This window comes from Corvus hawaiiensis, chromosome 10, assembly GCF_020740725.1.
Source record: "Corvus hawaiiensis isolate bCorHaw1 chromosome 10, bCorHaw1.pri.cur, whole genome shotgun sequence".
NCBI lineage: Eukaryota > Metazoa > Chordata > Aves > Passeriformes > Corvidae > Corvus > Corvus hawaiiensis.
Window position 1 is genome coordinate 20895960 of NC_063222.1, and position 14420 is coordinate 20910379.

Below are 14420 nucleotides of genomic sequence, written 5' to 3' on the forward strand. Positions count from 1 at the left end.
TTCATTTTAGTCTTTTTTGGAGACTCATTTGAATGCATGTACTAAACAAATCTTTCTTCTTTCCCAGGCTTCTTTCAGCTTTAACTGTCCTGAATATGAAATTTCCCAACTGGAATACAGGTACTTCAGGGCTTCAGCAGAAAAAAAAGTCCAAGTCTTTGAATTCAGAGAGTAACAAGACCAGAGGTGGGGTTATAGAACAGATTGACTTGGATGGAGGAACAATAAAATTTATCATCCTGCTTTCCTAATTAGCCTGGCTCCATGGGTGCCAAAATCAGTGCTGGAAATACACAAATGTCATGAAACCACACAAAAAATAATACAAAAGTACTTTAATATTGTCTAATTAGAAATTGCATTTTCAGAAATATAACAAATGCAAATGGCATCATCATTCTGTAAACATCTTCCCTCAGACCCTTTGAAACCTCAATGCAGATTTTAAATACATTTTCACAAAGAAAACGGTGTAGAAAAAGAACAAATAATTACAATGCATTTGAGAAAAGTCCTGAAATTAATTTCAAAAGGACATGATTTTAGTATAAGAATACATTTGGAGGAACAGCATTTTTTGTTTGTTTAGCAATCCTCAATTTTTCCAGCAGGAGAGCTGGATGGGCACTCTCTGTACCATCCTTCGTTATTTTCAATTAGGTAATAGATGTGAAGTTACTTTGCCTTTGTTATAAACAGCCAGTGGTACTTCTGAGAAAGGTATATTAAATGCCAGAAGGAAAATGAGCAAGAAGATGTAAGATGGAGCCTGATCCTGCTAACACCCCTGCTCTTCCAAGCAATCCTCTTTCTTTTCTACTTACTGTGCAGTCTAAGAACTTCAGGATTAAGTCAGATCTTAGAACTATAATTCCATTTATTTTTAGAGGCAAACATGCCTTTTGCTCAACATAAATGTTTTTATTTGAAAGGAGGCTGTCAAGCCTGAAAGCGTTTTAAATTCACGTTTAGGAGAAACTTTGTGCAGTTTCCCACGGGCAGGGCGACGCGCGGGGCCGAAGGGATGGGCTGGATCTCGGCAATTCCAGCACCCAGAGCTGCGCTCCCCAGCCCCAGTCACCCCACGCCCAGCAGCTGGGTGAGCAAGCACCCCCTGTTTGGATGCCCAGCACAGACATGGATTAACTCCTGCAGAGACCCTTGAGGTGCTCAGCTCCTGCAGGAGCTCCAGGAGCAGCGGTGCCTCCTGCTGCCATTCCACGCCCCGAGAACCCTGCTCCACCAAAATTGCTGCTGCTCCAGGTTAGCAGTGGGGAAAGAGCTCCCGGAATTCCAGCATTGCATCCCTGTCACGAGGCTGGTGAGGTGCTGACAGTGCAGCAGCGCGTTGCGCTTGCTTGGGATGGGGATGAGCAGCTCAGGGAATAAACAGGAGGCCCCACACAGAAGCAGAGGGACAGGCACTGAGAGTTACATTGTCATCTGTCACTGAAACTCCTCCTGAGAGCCAGCGTGCCAGCAGTGCTACAAGGACAAACACGGGTGTGCACACAGATGCTCACAATTTGCTGTTTCATTTTACACAGGTTTTTTTGTCCTCCTGAATTATCTCCTGTAAATAAAGAAGACAGAACAGAAAGTGGTTTAATGTTCACAGCATTTTTCAAACAGTATTACACAAGTTATCAGCAAAAAAACCCCAAAACCATTGTAGCAACCTGCAACCCCTTTCTTACACATATTAGCAAGCAGCTGATTCTGGGACTGTTGCCTGCAAGCCTCAGGTCTGAGTTTTGTTACATTTTTAAAGCCTGCATCAGAAGCTTAATCAGAAACAGTCAAATCAACCTTTTCAAGGCATTCTTAATTAAATAGCAACATGTGTAGTCCCTGCAAAGGACTAAAAATATTCAGCTGTGGTTATGTTTTTTTGTTCATATATTTCAACCAGCTCAGGAGTGCTGCAAAATAAGTCAGCAGTTGTCATCCTTTTTTTCAAATAATATACTTTCTATAAGCAGAGTTTTATAATAGTTTGGATTCAGCTAATGGATGAATATCATTGATTCATACATTATTTTTAAAAGAAAACTGGGCTGAGCCATTAAATAACTAAAAATATGTCCTTTTTACCCCCAAACTATTAGACTTTTTCTCTTAAAAGAGCAGTAGGGCATATTTTTTCTCAGTTAAATATGAATCCATTCATTTCCCCCAGTTTCAATTCGTTAAGTATGAAAATCTCAGGACTTACTCAGGTTTTTTCAGTGTCTCAAGTGTAAGAAGAGAGTCATGTTACTCATGTTTACCTCTGCCAAACAGCAGTTGGAATATAGCGCCTTTGGGCAGAGCACAGTGAACATTATAAAGCACTAAGTGATTCCCAGGAAATTCATAAAATGTCCTTTTCTAATGATTCAAGGTATTTCTGTGGAGGCAGATTATTTACTATTTTTAGCCTTTCCCAGTGTCTAGCTCCTCTAATTGCTCCTTGTGCAAGTGCCCTGGCCCGGGGCTATTTTTCAGTTCTAATTGCAAAAGAAAGGATTACATGGCTTTGCTTGTGCTGGAGATGGGGCTCAAACCCTCCAAAAAAACCCCTTCACCCCCTGATTTCATAGCTACCCAGACCATTCACTCAGTTTGCTGGTCTCATCTATAACTTCAAACCTGCTGACACCAAGACCACAGGTAGGTACCTGCTGCGTGCTGCCAGCGATCCGGGAGCAGGCCAGTCTGACCAGTGCTGGAGTTTTCCAATTGATGGTTCTCTCGTCTACTTACACAGTGCAGCAATTACCAGAGGTGTTACCTTTGCAATTTTCTTTGAAAAGTCATGGAGAGACTCCCATAAAATGCTCCTTGTTGCAATTCTAATTGAAAATCCTGGAAACAGCATAGTGAAGTCAGGCTCTGTGCTGGGAATGGGCAGTGAGCAGCCAGTTTTGGTTATAAAGCTATCAACTTTCCTACCTACCTACCTCAGCCTGGGGAAGGAAAATCAAAATGTCCAATTACTTTGACTTTGTTAAAAATGCCCAAATGCCACAATCAGAACTACCTAAATGGTACTAGCTGAACTTTCAGAAGATGAAAAAAAAACGTTTTGTGCCCAGGTTTAATTAACACTGTTTTGTGGATGCTCTGCAGGGACTTTTCATCTCAGCCCACTGGGTAACTTTACCAAGCAGCAGTCTGGCAGAAGCCCCCCTCACTTCAGAGCTTAAAACTCACAGCACAGCTCTTCCCAGAGAGGAGGGAGATGGATCTCCTCCAGGAAAGTGGAAAACCTCAAATCTGTGATTTTGCCTTGTCTACATAAAGAGTGCTTGCATTTTGGCCCAAGCCTGAATTTGTCATTAAAATAGCCCTTGTCTATACAAATGTTAGGAGAGAGTCCAAGCACTGTCACAGCCTGGTACATCCTTGTGAAAAAGCAGTCACTGTCATCTCCTGTGAGGGTACAGCACTCCTCCAGAGCAGCAGCTATCTGAAAATAATTTCATTTTCCTGTGATAATACAAACATCAGCACAAAGGCCTGGTCTATGAGAGCAGTTGTGCAACACTCAATAATTTCACATCCTGGTCTGAAATGTTCCACAGGCAGTTGGAAGGTCCAAGGCTGAGATCCAAAAGCACCAATGTGTTCACAGCTATGCAAATATTAGGAACTGCCGATGTCTCAACACATGCAACATCTTACATTATATTTACCAGACTCCATTTAAATTCACATGCCTACAAGCTATAAAGACTTACCAGAACTTATGAAAAAAACTAGAATGGATTAAGCCAAATAATTTTTCAGCTATTACTCATTTGAGGTTTGTTTGAGGTTTTTACCTCTTGGGAGATAAAGGTTCCTAAATATTCCAGCAGGCTCTAAATCAGTAACGCGTCTGAGACACTCTGTCCCCCTGCATGCCCAGAGAGCCCTGGGTTTGCTCCCTGTCTGCTGCTTGCTCTGCAGCCCATGTGATGCTTTGTTTACTCACTGCACAAGCAGATCCATGCACCAGCCATTCCCAGCAGAATGACTGGGAGTCCACGGCTTTCTTATGCCGGAGTCTGCAAACACTGGGCACTGATGTGTTCCCCTCCTCCCCGCTCAGCTCCCCTCTGTGTTTTGGGTTCAAAGTGAAACTATCCCAGACTCAGGGACCTCAAGAGAGCAGGACTTGGGAAATGCCGGGAGAGACACTGAGGGCACGAGCGTATTATCAGAAAGAATTTGAGTGCTCCCAGCAGCCCAGCAGCAAATTAGAAAGTTTTGGCTCCCAAGAATGAGTTGTGTTGTTTGTTCCTGCACACTGCAGCTGCTCGTCCCTCTCCCTCCCCACCCCCCTCCTTTGGGTGGTTTATTACACACAAGCTACTAATGAATGGGAGCCGCTGTTTTACAGTACACCACACTTACAGGACTTATCTCTAGGCCTACCACAGATTTGACTGATCAACAGCAGGGCACCACCATCATAATTCTTCCTAGAAACAGGAGGATAAAAAGGGGTTTGTTGGAGGTTGGCTGTGTCTGCAGAGAATCCTGCCTGCAGGGCCTGCTGATGCCATCGCTCGCTGCTATGGTCGTTGGCCTAATAAGGTACAGAAACAAAGATTGTTCACTTGTTCAAGAATACTAAAGTACCCAAGTGATGGAAAGTGGAGGCAGCAGGGCACACATCCAAGTGGGATTAAGGCCACAAGTGCAACGTTACAGGGCCGACTGGGTGGCAGAGGGAATATCTGCCTCTGAAGACAAAAAAAATCCAGTTCAAACATAATTTATAATATGTCACTCACAGTCAGAGGTGGCTGTCATTAAGAGTTAAATGTTGCATTGTGTTCAACTTACTCCGATAAGAATTCTCTAAGCTGCTTATATGTTATCATAACTCATGAATAAGTGGAGCGTGGGCAGGGGAGGGGAGAGAGGCTCTCTGGGGCAGGATGGGACCCTGACTGGGAGTCAGAAACACTGGAGCAGAGCTGGGCTGCTGGGTCCTCAGTGTGGTGTACCCAGAGTCTGCACATTCCAAGGACTCCACAGTGAGTCTTAGAGCCTGCCAAGCCCATGGGACTTGTCAGGGTCTAGGCTCTACTTGGACAGATGCACCTTCTTTGCTTTTATGCACTTCTCCAGTCAGGGAGCCAGGCAGTAACACTGAGAGGATCTAAAATGGTACATTCAGCCTCTGTTCAGCTGGTCTGCACAGCAAGGCTCTCTGAAGGTTTAAGAGCTGGAACTGAAGGAGAAAAAAATAGCCAACTAAAAAGCCCCTAAGTTAATACTGCTTACTGGAAATGGAACTGGGAACCTAACAGAAGAGCAGCAAAGTAGCTTCTTTGGGGACAATATTAAATTCCTCTGACTGACTTGGCAGTTTGGAAGCAGCAGGATTGTTTTCTTTAGCTTAAAGAAACCCAGCAACAGACCCCACCGAAGTTCAAGCAGCTAGATCAGGCCCAATCCCACTAAACCTTACAGGCTTATCAGGGAAGTTTTTCCCTGTGGTTTTTTGCCTACTTCATTTTGGGTGTAGAGGGGGAAACCTGTGTGGAATAGGAATTAGAATCATAGGAGCCCATTCATTTTCACAGAATTAGAATCATAGGAGCCTGTTCATTTACACAGCTCACTTAGTGCAAACAGCCACTGTAACTCCCAGTTAGAAGCATTTCTCTGGTGCAGCTCATTCAGAAAGCAGCAGTTTGTTTACTCCCTGGCTTGGGCTACCTGGATCACGTTACACCTGCTGGGGCTGCTGGTAATGTGGGAGGTTGCTTTTAAACTGGCACTGTTGCTTTTATAAAGCCTTTAATGTCATAGGCTCTGGCTGTGTTCAAGACCTCATCCATCAAGCCAAAGCTTAAAGGAGTTTGGGCTGAGACATCCCAGTCCTCTACTCCCCTATCACTCAAGTCAACAACCACAACTTTGCTGCGGTAGGTGTGGGACAAATATTTCAGTCCCTGACCCGTGCCTGGTCTGACTAAAGTCCCAGGGTCTCCGATTTGTCCACACTACAGAAACACTGCAGCAAGTACCTGGTTTTCTGAGTACCCCACTGAATGCAAATATCTTACCTGTTACCTCAGTGTTGTGCTCACCTGTGTTTCACAGGCAGGGGGTTGATCACAGTGAGCTCCTGGCATCCAGAGGTGGCTGCTTCATGCATGCCCATGGGATGCTGCAGGGCACTGCAGGACACTGCAGCTACAGGGGTGCATGGTGTGTGTGCAGGCACAACGATGCTGCAGTGCTTTTAGGCTTCTGGCCTCTACAACTCTGAGGAGCTGACAACCACAGCCCTCTGTCCCTGTGGAAAGCAGACAGTTCCCTGTAGCCACCTCTCTCCAAGGAGAAACAGCAGATGACACAGGAATTGCATCCACCCCTTCCGCCCACCCAGCCACGGCTGCATCTGGAGCACATCCACACACGGGAGGTGAACCTACGGAAAGGTTTTTGTGGGTGGGTGTCCCAAGGGGGGATGTGCTTGGCTGTTGTGCAGCCTTAAGAGTGTGCAAGTCCAAATCCATTTGCCTGGATGCAAGTTATGGTAAACACTCACAGGTAATTGTTAAAAGAAAAGTTAAAATAGATGTAACTGATGTGTGAAGATGTGTTCTACTCAGCTCTAACTTCTGCTGGATGCATGAGTAGAGGCAGATAGTAGATTAACTATGCAGCTCAGAGACCATTAAGGCTTGCAGAGGAACAATTAATCCAGAATTTGCATTTTATGAAATTGAACCTTTCATAAAACTTACAGCACAGCTAATGACAGAGGTTTCTTCAAATAAGTATTTCCCTCTGATCTTTGTCGCATGGGGTTTGTAGCATCTTGCCAGGATATGAGAACCTAAAAATGTAAAAGGCAATTTTTCAGCAAAAATTAAACCCACTGGTTTATCTTTACCATCTGTGTGAAGTGTAAACATAGAGAATAAATAAATAAATACTGAAAAATACATTTGTTTTTTGTGAACAAATTGTTCACAATTATTGTGAAATAAATGTGAACAAAGTGTTTGACAGTGTTGCAGTATGTAATGCTGATTTTAAAACATGATTTTAACCACCTGACACATTCGATTAAATACAGAAAACTCTCCAGGTTGTATTTGCATTCTGGAAAAGCAGCTACAAAAGAAAGTGTAAGTGCAGCAAATCATTCTGAAAATAAACTGATTTGAACAGAGAATGAATTCTCCCTGAAAGGCTGCAGCACCACTGACTTTATAGTATTACTTGAAAAGCTGCAAGTATCTTATTTTTCCCCATAAAACAGATCCACTTTGGGAAGGGCAGACTGACAGTTTGATCTACACTCCAAGAAAGCATGAGAGAAAAAAATCACTTCTAGGACCACAAATTTTCAGTAAGGTCTCTTTTTTCTCCAATATTCAGGGAGATTTCTAATGCAGTTCACAGTCTTTAATTTTAAAAAAAAAGAAAACAACAAATAACTGCATCAATAAATGATAGAAGAAAACCAAATCCCTTTTCCGAGCAGTGACACTGCCACTTTAATAGTTTCCCACTGTACTTGGGGTTAGTTGCCAGAGAAGCCTTGTTCAGCCCATTTGGGGGCCCCATGAAATGCTGCAAGCGTTACTGAAATGAGCACTTGTCTTTTGTTGAGCTGCATGCTAGCACCGTACAGTGCTGAGCTGATAAATCCACTTTTTCTAACACAAGCATTTTTCAAACAAAACTACCATGAGACTGATGAGTAATGCCAGCTTGCCAAAAAAAAAAAAAAAAAAAAAAAAAAAAAGACAAAAAAGACACACACCCCTCCCAGGCGCTGCTGACACTGACAGCTGTTAAATTCACATATGCACAAAACGAGATGGGTTACATAACTGGAAATTACAAGAGCGACTCACCAGCGAGAGGAACTGCAAAGCAAGGCATCACTGGGGCTCGGGAAGGAATAGATCACACATTTCCATGTGTACTGTCCCACTGATGGCTGGGATAAAGCTGTGCCTTGAGCACACAAAGGTTGCAGGGCTCTCCACACCCTGCATCATCAGGCTGTTTGTAGTTTGTTCAGCGTTGGAGTGCTTTTTTTAGGAAAGCTAGGATGCATGTGGGAAAAGGATATATTAGGGCTGCTATGTATGTTATGAGACATGGGTAGCTTAAAAGCCCAAATGTAATTTTTTGCAAGGTATGATGCAAAAGCAATGACTCTAAAAGGCTTATTGGCAAATCTTGAGCAGCTGAGAGGGCAGTGGAGAAGGTGAAGTGCTGGGTAAAGTTAGGTCTGACAAAACCTATGTAGCTTTTAATTTGCATCAAATCTTTCAGATATAAAAGCACTTTGCAAAGATGGTGTTATTATTATTCTCATTGTATGGCCATAGAGCTGAGTGCTGGAGAAGGTCTGTAATCTTCCCATGCAGGACAGGAAGGCAGTAACACAACATCACCCCACCGTCACATCACCTGCCTTTATTTCAGTATCTATTTCTAAACTGGTTTGAAAACTTTGACAAAATCCCCTGGTTCTGGAAGGGCCATGGAGCAGATGATGGAGGAAAGGCCATCATCATTAAGGGCTCCTGAGGAATGACAGGATGTGGAGCTGGTGGAACAGCACAGAAGAAGGAGCAGTGAGAGAAGATGGCAATGTCTGCAGAAGCTGCCAGCCCCCACGTGTTGCTGAGATTGCCAGAAATGGGGTTCTGAAGGGGGCTGATCTGGACATAAATCAAAGCAGAAAACAATGGATGTCTTTATGAATAGCAATAGCAATAAAAAAAAAAAAAAAATCCAGTAATTAAACCCCTGTTAACATCAAGCTAAATTTTATACATTCAAAATTATCTATGTTTCAGTTTTTTCTGCTCATGGCTGAATTCCTTCTTCTTATGTAGTAAGAGGGGTTTTGTTTTTATAAAAAAAACACCTAAAAGCTTTTTTATAAACAAGTATATCAAACAAGAACTGACCATGAAATGACCAACTAAATGCATAAAGTTCCATGTACTTTATCATGTTACCTGTAATAAACTAGGCTAATGCAAAATCAAGATGCACAGACTAATCAGGGAGAAAAAAAGAACCACAGAAATGAATGCTTTGAGAGTGATGTCACCTAAGCTGGTGTGTAGGTACAGTCTGCTGTGTAGGAGAGCAGTGAAAGCATAAACAGAATACTAGATGTGCATTAAGCCACAAACAGAAATAGCTGTGAACAATGGCAAAGTCTGGTTGCTCTTGGAACCTTAACATAAGGAAACATCCTTATAAAAGATGAGACAAGAGCAGGTCTAGAAAGGACAACCCCATAGGCAGGGAAGGATTAAGAACTTCCTATAGTTCCTAAAGTATCAACCTATATTGTAACCTTTCCACAAAGGCTGCCATAAGTGTTTTCTCTGAATTAGTGCACCCAGAATAGGAAAAAGCATCAGAATTAGTTTGACTTTTCCTCTGGGCACCAGCCACACACTCTCAAGGCAGAGAGGAAGAAGTAAAAGCAGACGGAAGCACAGCACTTGTTTAGGACCTTTTGTCAGCACACCTCTAAGTCCCGGTGCTCATCTGCCCTCCCTGCTTCCTCCAGAACCCAGAGACCTTTTCCAGCCCTGATCCAGGCTGTGGCAACATGCTACTCTCTAAAGCAGAGCTTCTCTGTCTCTGCAGGGTACTGGGAATGTGGGGTTTGGAGCAAACACAAACTAGGCTGAGGCTTCAGTGTCCATTTATTACTTTTATTTTCTTTGTTTTATTTTGAAGTGGATTTTTTTGCTGTTTTGTTTGTTTGCATGAGTAATATATTCATTTAACTGGGCATGTGTTTAATTTGAAAACATTAACAAAATACCTCCTAACACCTCGTGGCCTGTGGGCTGCGACATATTCCTGTAGAGCAAACATCCTCTGAGCTTTCAGGTAGCAGATTACCCTCAGAACTCAGATTTTCTTGCAGACAGCCACATATTCTTCTCATAAAAATTTTAATTGAAACTATGAACATTACTTTGTAAAACAATTCCACAGACCAGCTGCAGTGAATTTGCAAAGGCCTCATGGATCATCTGTGGTCCATAGGGCAGGGACTGGGAACCACCACAGACTTTGGTGATTCTGTTGGTTTACCTCTAACACTGCACTAAGCCCATTCACAGACATCCCTCTGTTGAAACCCAAAGAGCCTGCACTTCAGAGAGTTTACCAAGAACCCAAATGAAGCTGACTGAGCACTTCACTGCACTGATGGGGAAGAAGAAGAATTGTCCCACTGCAGCTACTGCTAACATAGGCACCTCTAGGCACTCCACATCCTTGGATGTGGATGAACTGAGCAATGTGAAGAGGTACAAAACATGCAAGACCAGGACCCGTTCCAAGTGACATTTGTAGATTTGCAGCCGATTATAAATTCAATAGGATCTACAGAAGTCAAAGCTAAAGAATTTGCAGCAAGTCCAAGCTCTTGAGATCTCCTTGTTGTTCCCTCTGCTAACAATTCCTCATTCCAAGCTGGAGGCTTTAGGGCAAATTTGGGGCAATTCTGGTCCAAAAGTTCCAGTGGAATAGTTCTACCTGTTTTCAGAAGTGATCCCTTGTTTTTCAAGTTGAACTTGGTCCCTGAGTGCTGATATTACAAAGCAGATGTAAGTACATGGTTTTTTTAAATCTGTTAAAAATTCCACAAATGCTTTTGAAAATATTGAAGATTCACCTTCCAGCTATTCACAGTTCTATTTTAATTTTTTTTTCTGAAAAACAAGCAAATATTCTGGTTCTCACCAAGGGCTGTAGGCTCCATCCTCCCAAACTCAATCACAGAAGGCACTCCCCTGCATCAAGACACTTCCTAATGGGAATAAATTCTTTTCAGCAGAGCTCTGTTAAAAAATCACCAGCAAACCCAAACTATTATTCGTATTCAGGATAGAATCAAATAGTGTCACCGTGGATATCTGAATGTTCAAGTGTGGGCCTTAAATTATTTTATGGCAAAATTCAGCCCCATTTCTTACTCCTTCTGGCTTCAAACCTGCTCCCACTGGAGCAGATTATGATGACTCTATAAGAGGCAGGACCTTGGCCAACAGATATCCATGGATTTTGGGGGACTTTCTGCAGAGTAAGGTGTTACTGCAAGTAAAAGTTAGATATTCTTGCTGTTGTGACCTGTGGGACTTCTCAGCAGTACAATGATGTTTAGCACAGCTCAGATGCTCTTCCAGAACTATATTTTATGGCCCTGTCTCTGTGCAGGTCCTCCAGCCTCAGGGGAACTTCTCGACTGGGAAGGGGCTGGGAAGAAAGATGTCAGAGCCATGCCCTGCCAAGCACAGAAAGTGTTTGGGCAAGGTTCTCACTGCACAATTTTTCTAAGACTGGGAACAAATATTAAAGCAATTTTCTTCCTTCAGAGCAGTTTTAAAGTCACTTAAAATCTGATAGCACTTTCCAGCTCAGAGACTGGACTTTGTTCCTCAGTGTAGTTCCACTTACTCACCTGACAACTACCAATTACTCACGTGAGCAATGCACGAGGTTTTGTAGCGGTGGGAATAAAACCAAAGAGCAAATCCACTTGCTCAGAAGGGCAAGTTTCTAGATTCAATAAGAAAACGCTGCAACAGCCTCTCCCTCCCCCACATAGTTTGTTGCTTAAAATCTTAAAGGAAAAAAATATCATATTATCTATGAATACGATCTTAGCATGATCAAATTTTTTCCTATAAAAATACATAATCAGTTTTGTGGCTTTTCTATTTGTACTGCAAACCAGCAAAGGAAAACTCTGTGAAACTCTCACACTTTCATTCCACACTATTCTGAATGTTACCTAATTTCTCAGTTTAAAAATAGATTACAGGGCATAAGAGACTTTTGAATCTAAAAAGAATGTGTATATTAGGGAAATTACTACCTAAAATAAATAGCCCACTTTAATAAGCAGTCTCCTAGTTTGTATGATATTAAGGAAAAAAACACTTCACAGATATCTAGGTTAACACATGTCAGTCAGCTTCATTTACAAGTTCAAAATCCAGAGGTAGATAAAATGTTAGTTTGGTTTGGGATAATCAAAGTGATGGTATTTCATATATTAATGCACTGAAGTACTTGATACAATGTTGTTATGGAAGGAAAAAATAGTTACCAAAAGGGTATATTTAAGGAATAGTTACTGCAAATAAAAACTTTCAACTAAAAAGGATTTTTTAAATTGTTTTTTAATATGCTTTTAATGACCTCTACTCCTCATACCTACCTCCTTGCTTCCCAAATTGTTTGTACTGTCCCCAATAACACTCAGTGGAAAGCTGTCGTTCCTGGCTAAATCCTTACTTAGGTTGGATGCTATGCCTCCGTTAGACAGGGTCACAAGGTCACAATCGATTTTGGAGGCCACCTGGAGAGTCCAGGCCGTGAACTGACTCAAAAAATTTATATCAGAGCTGGAATGGTCCACCTCCCAGGGCTCAGCCTGCGCTAACACCCCAACCGCAGGATGGAGCCTGGCAGGCCCAGCTCAGAGAGAGGCCAGAGTTGTTGACCCCGTTAGCTGACCTCTTCAAACTTCAGGAGAATTTTTCTGGCAGTTACCACGGTGACTGGGCACTCCAAGCTTATCCTTCTTACTGAAAAAAAAAAAAAAAAGACGAAAAATTAAGAAGAAAAAGAAAAAGTTAAAACCTACCTCTCAGGGATGTCTATCAAAAATCAAATACATAAAAGTTTTAATTGTTTGCTTCTCTCTTGGGCTGCTCGGGCTCTAACTGGTACATCCGATGTGAACATCGAGAAAACAGTTTGGCTAAAAACATTTCAACTTCTGAAAAAATAATGCTCAGTGGATTTAATGAGAAGCATTTCTAGTATCTGCCAGTGATCACAAGTGACACACTAAGAGGTTTATTGTGAAATAATATTTATTTTTCTTTCTTTATCTTTCTCCAAATTACTACCATTCCTTATTGAATTGAGATGAAGCTGAGAAAAGGCTCAGGGAAAAGATTCTATGCTGCCTTCATCTTTTTTCCTTTTAAAAACTATCTGCTTGGTGAAACATTAAGTATGCAGCAATACATTGCTTTGGTCTCTCAGAAGAGACTGCATAACCTATTTAATGTACCATGAAATATTATTTAAGAGGAAAAAGCAAAAAAAACCCCAAAAGTTGTCAGACATCGTTAGTGCTGGTTTTTTCAGGCACTTTGAACACTTATCACTTCACACATAAAATTCAGCAGGTAAGCAAGGTCTCGTGATGCTGACAGAAAACACTTGAAACACATCAAGGGATCACAGAGCGTGCTAAGTAAACAAGAAAACAAAGTGCACTCTTCATTTCCAAAACAATAAGGGGAAAACTGGTGCTTCTTAATTTCAGAGCAATCACATATTACATACAAAGCTTTTATGTAAATTTTCCTTATGCTGCTCTACTTGAAATAGCATCTTGCAAAAGGGAGCACTGAAGAGTACACTGCATTATAGCTGGAAAAATCCTACTTAAGGGCTCCTGATGGCAAACTGTCAATCAGTATTCCCTGCTTGTTATGAACTGCTCATTTCTGGAGTACAGCTAAACAGAGGTTTAATGACTGAAACTTTAATGGCATTTTGTCTCACACATGGTTCTGAAGTATCTTCTGTTGTTTGAAGAGTTAAATATGGATATTCAAATTGCTGCACAGCCACTGCTCTGCTCCTCCTGGGCTTCTCCACTGGCAGTGCTGAGATGGCAGAGGGGACCAGGCTGCTGAGTTGCCTCTCACGGGAGGAGATGACACAGACCCTATGGATACAAAAATAAAGCAGGAGGTTGGGGTGTAGGAAGCAAAAAGAACATAACTGATCTCTTGTTCCAGATTTATTTTTCATTTCTGCTGGAAGGATGAGAAAAAGGCAGTCCAGTGTGTGTGTGTTAACTAACATTAAAAAAAAGTGAATGTAGGCATGGTACAGGAGTCTTCTTCCTTTCAAAATTGATTCAATTGCTTTGAAATATCATATACCTCAATGCTAAATAGATACATAGACGTATGATAATATTATTTAACAATAGTGAATTAAACATGAAAACAACTTAAATTAAAAACACTTAAAGATTGTTTTACTATTATTAAGGATGTGTTAGAAAAAGGCTAAGCCTCTCATTAGGAGATGAATTTTTTTCATTTGTGTTTTTGTTATGGCTATACAAGATGTTTTTATGCTTTCTCTTTTTTCTCTGCATGAAATAATGTAAATTGAAACAATCAGGTGACTGATTAATAGTCTAGTGGGAAGAAAAGAAGTGTTCGTTGAATTTTATTTTATTTTTTTGCTTTCTTTTTGAACAACCCTGTATATATAAGTATGTGCCTTTCAATTAGATACCATGATTTATGAAGTCATGCTCAGGGCTAGCCAGGTTGTTGACTCAGATTAGAGCTATGATGCCAGCTCATTCCCTGGTGACAAACACTGAC

At 41.7% G+C, this 14420-nt stretch overlaps 1 protein-coding gene across 24 annotated transcripts in view; it reads right to left on the reverse strand.

Annotated features, from left to right (window-relative positions):
• Positions 1-320: 320 nt before the first annotated feature.
• The window catches only part of LOC125330650, a 275373-nt gene continuing 261273 nt past the window's right edge, over positions 321-14420 (reverse strand). For 4 of the 24 annotated variants that reach the window (XR_007205656.1, XR_007205657.1, XR_007205658.1 and 1 more), the window contains exons 2-5: positions 13579-13744; positions 7857-12584; positions 6735-6826; positions 321-6280 (exon numbers count right to left, since the gene is read on the reverse strand). Coding sequence is in view for 2 of the 24 variants with exons in the window: in XM_048314008.1 (XP_048169965.1) it covers positions 6178-6280; positions 6735-6826 (195 nt within the window). In the remaining 22 variants the exon portion in view is untranslated. The remainder of the gene's footprint in view (positions 6281-6734; positions 6827-7856; positions 12585-13578; positions 13745-14420) is intronic. The other 20 variants (XR_007205667.1, XR_007205663.1, XR_007205664.1 and 17 more) reach the window with 20 other exon arrangements.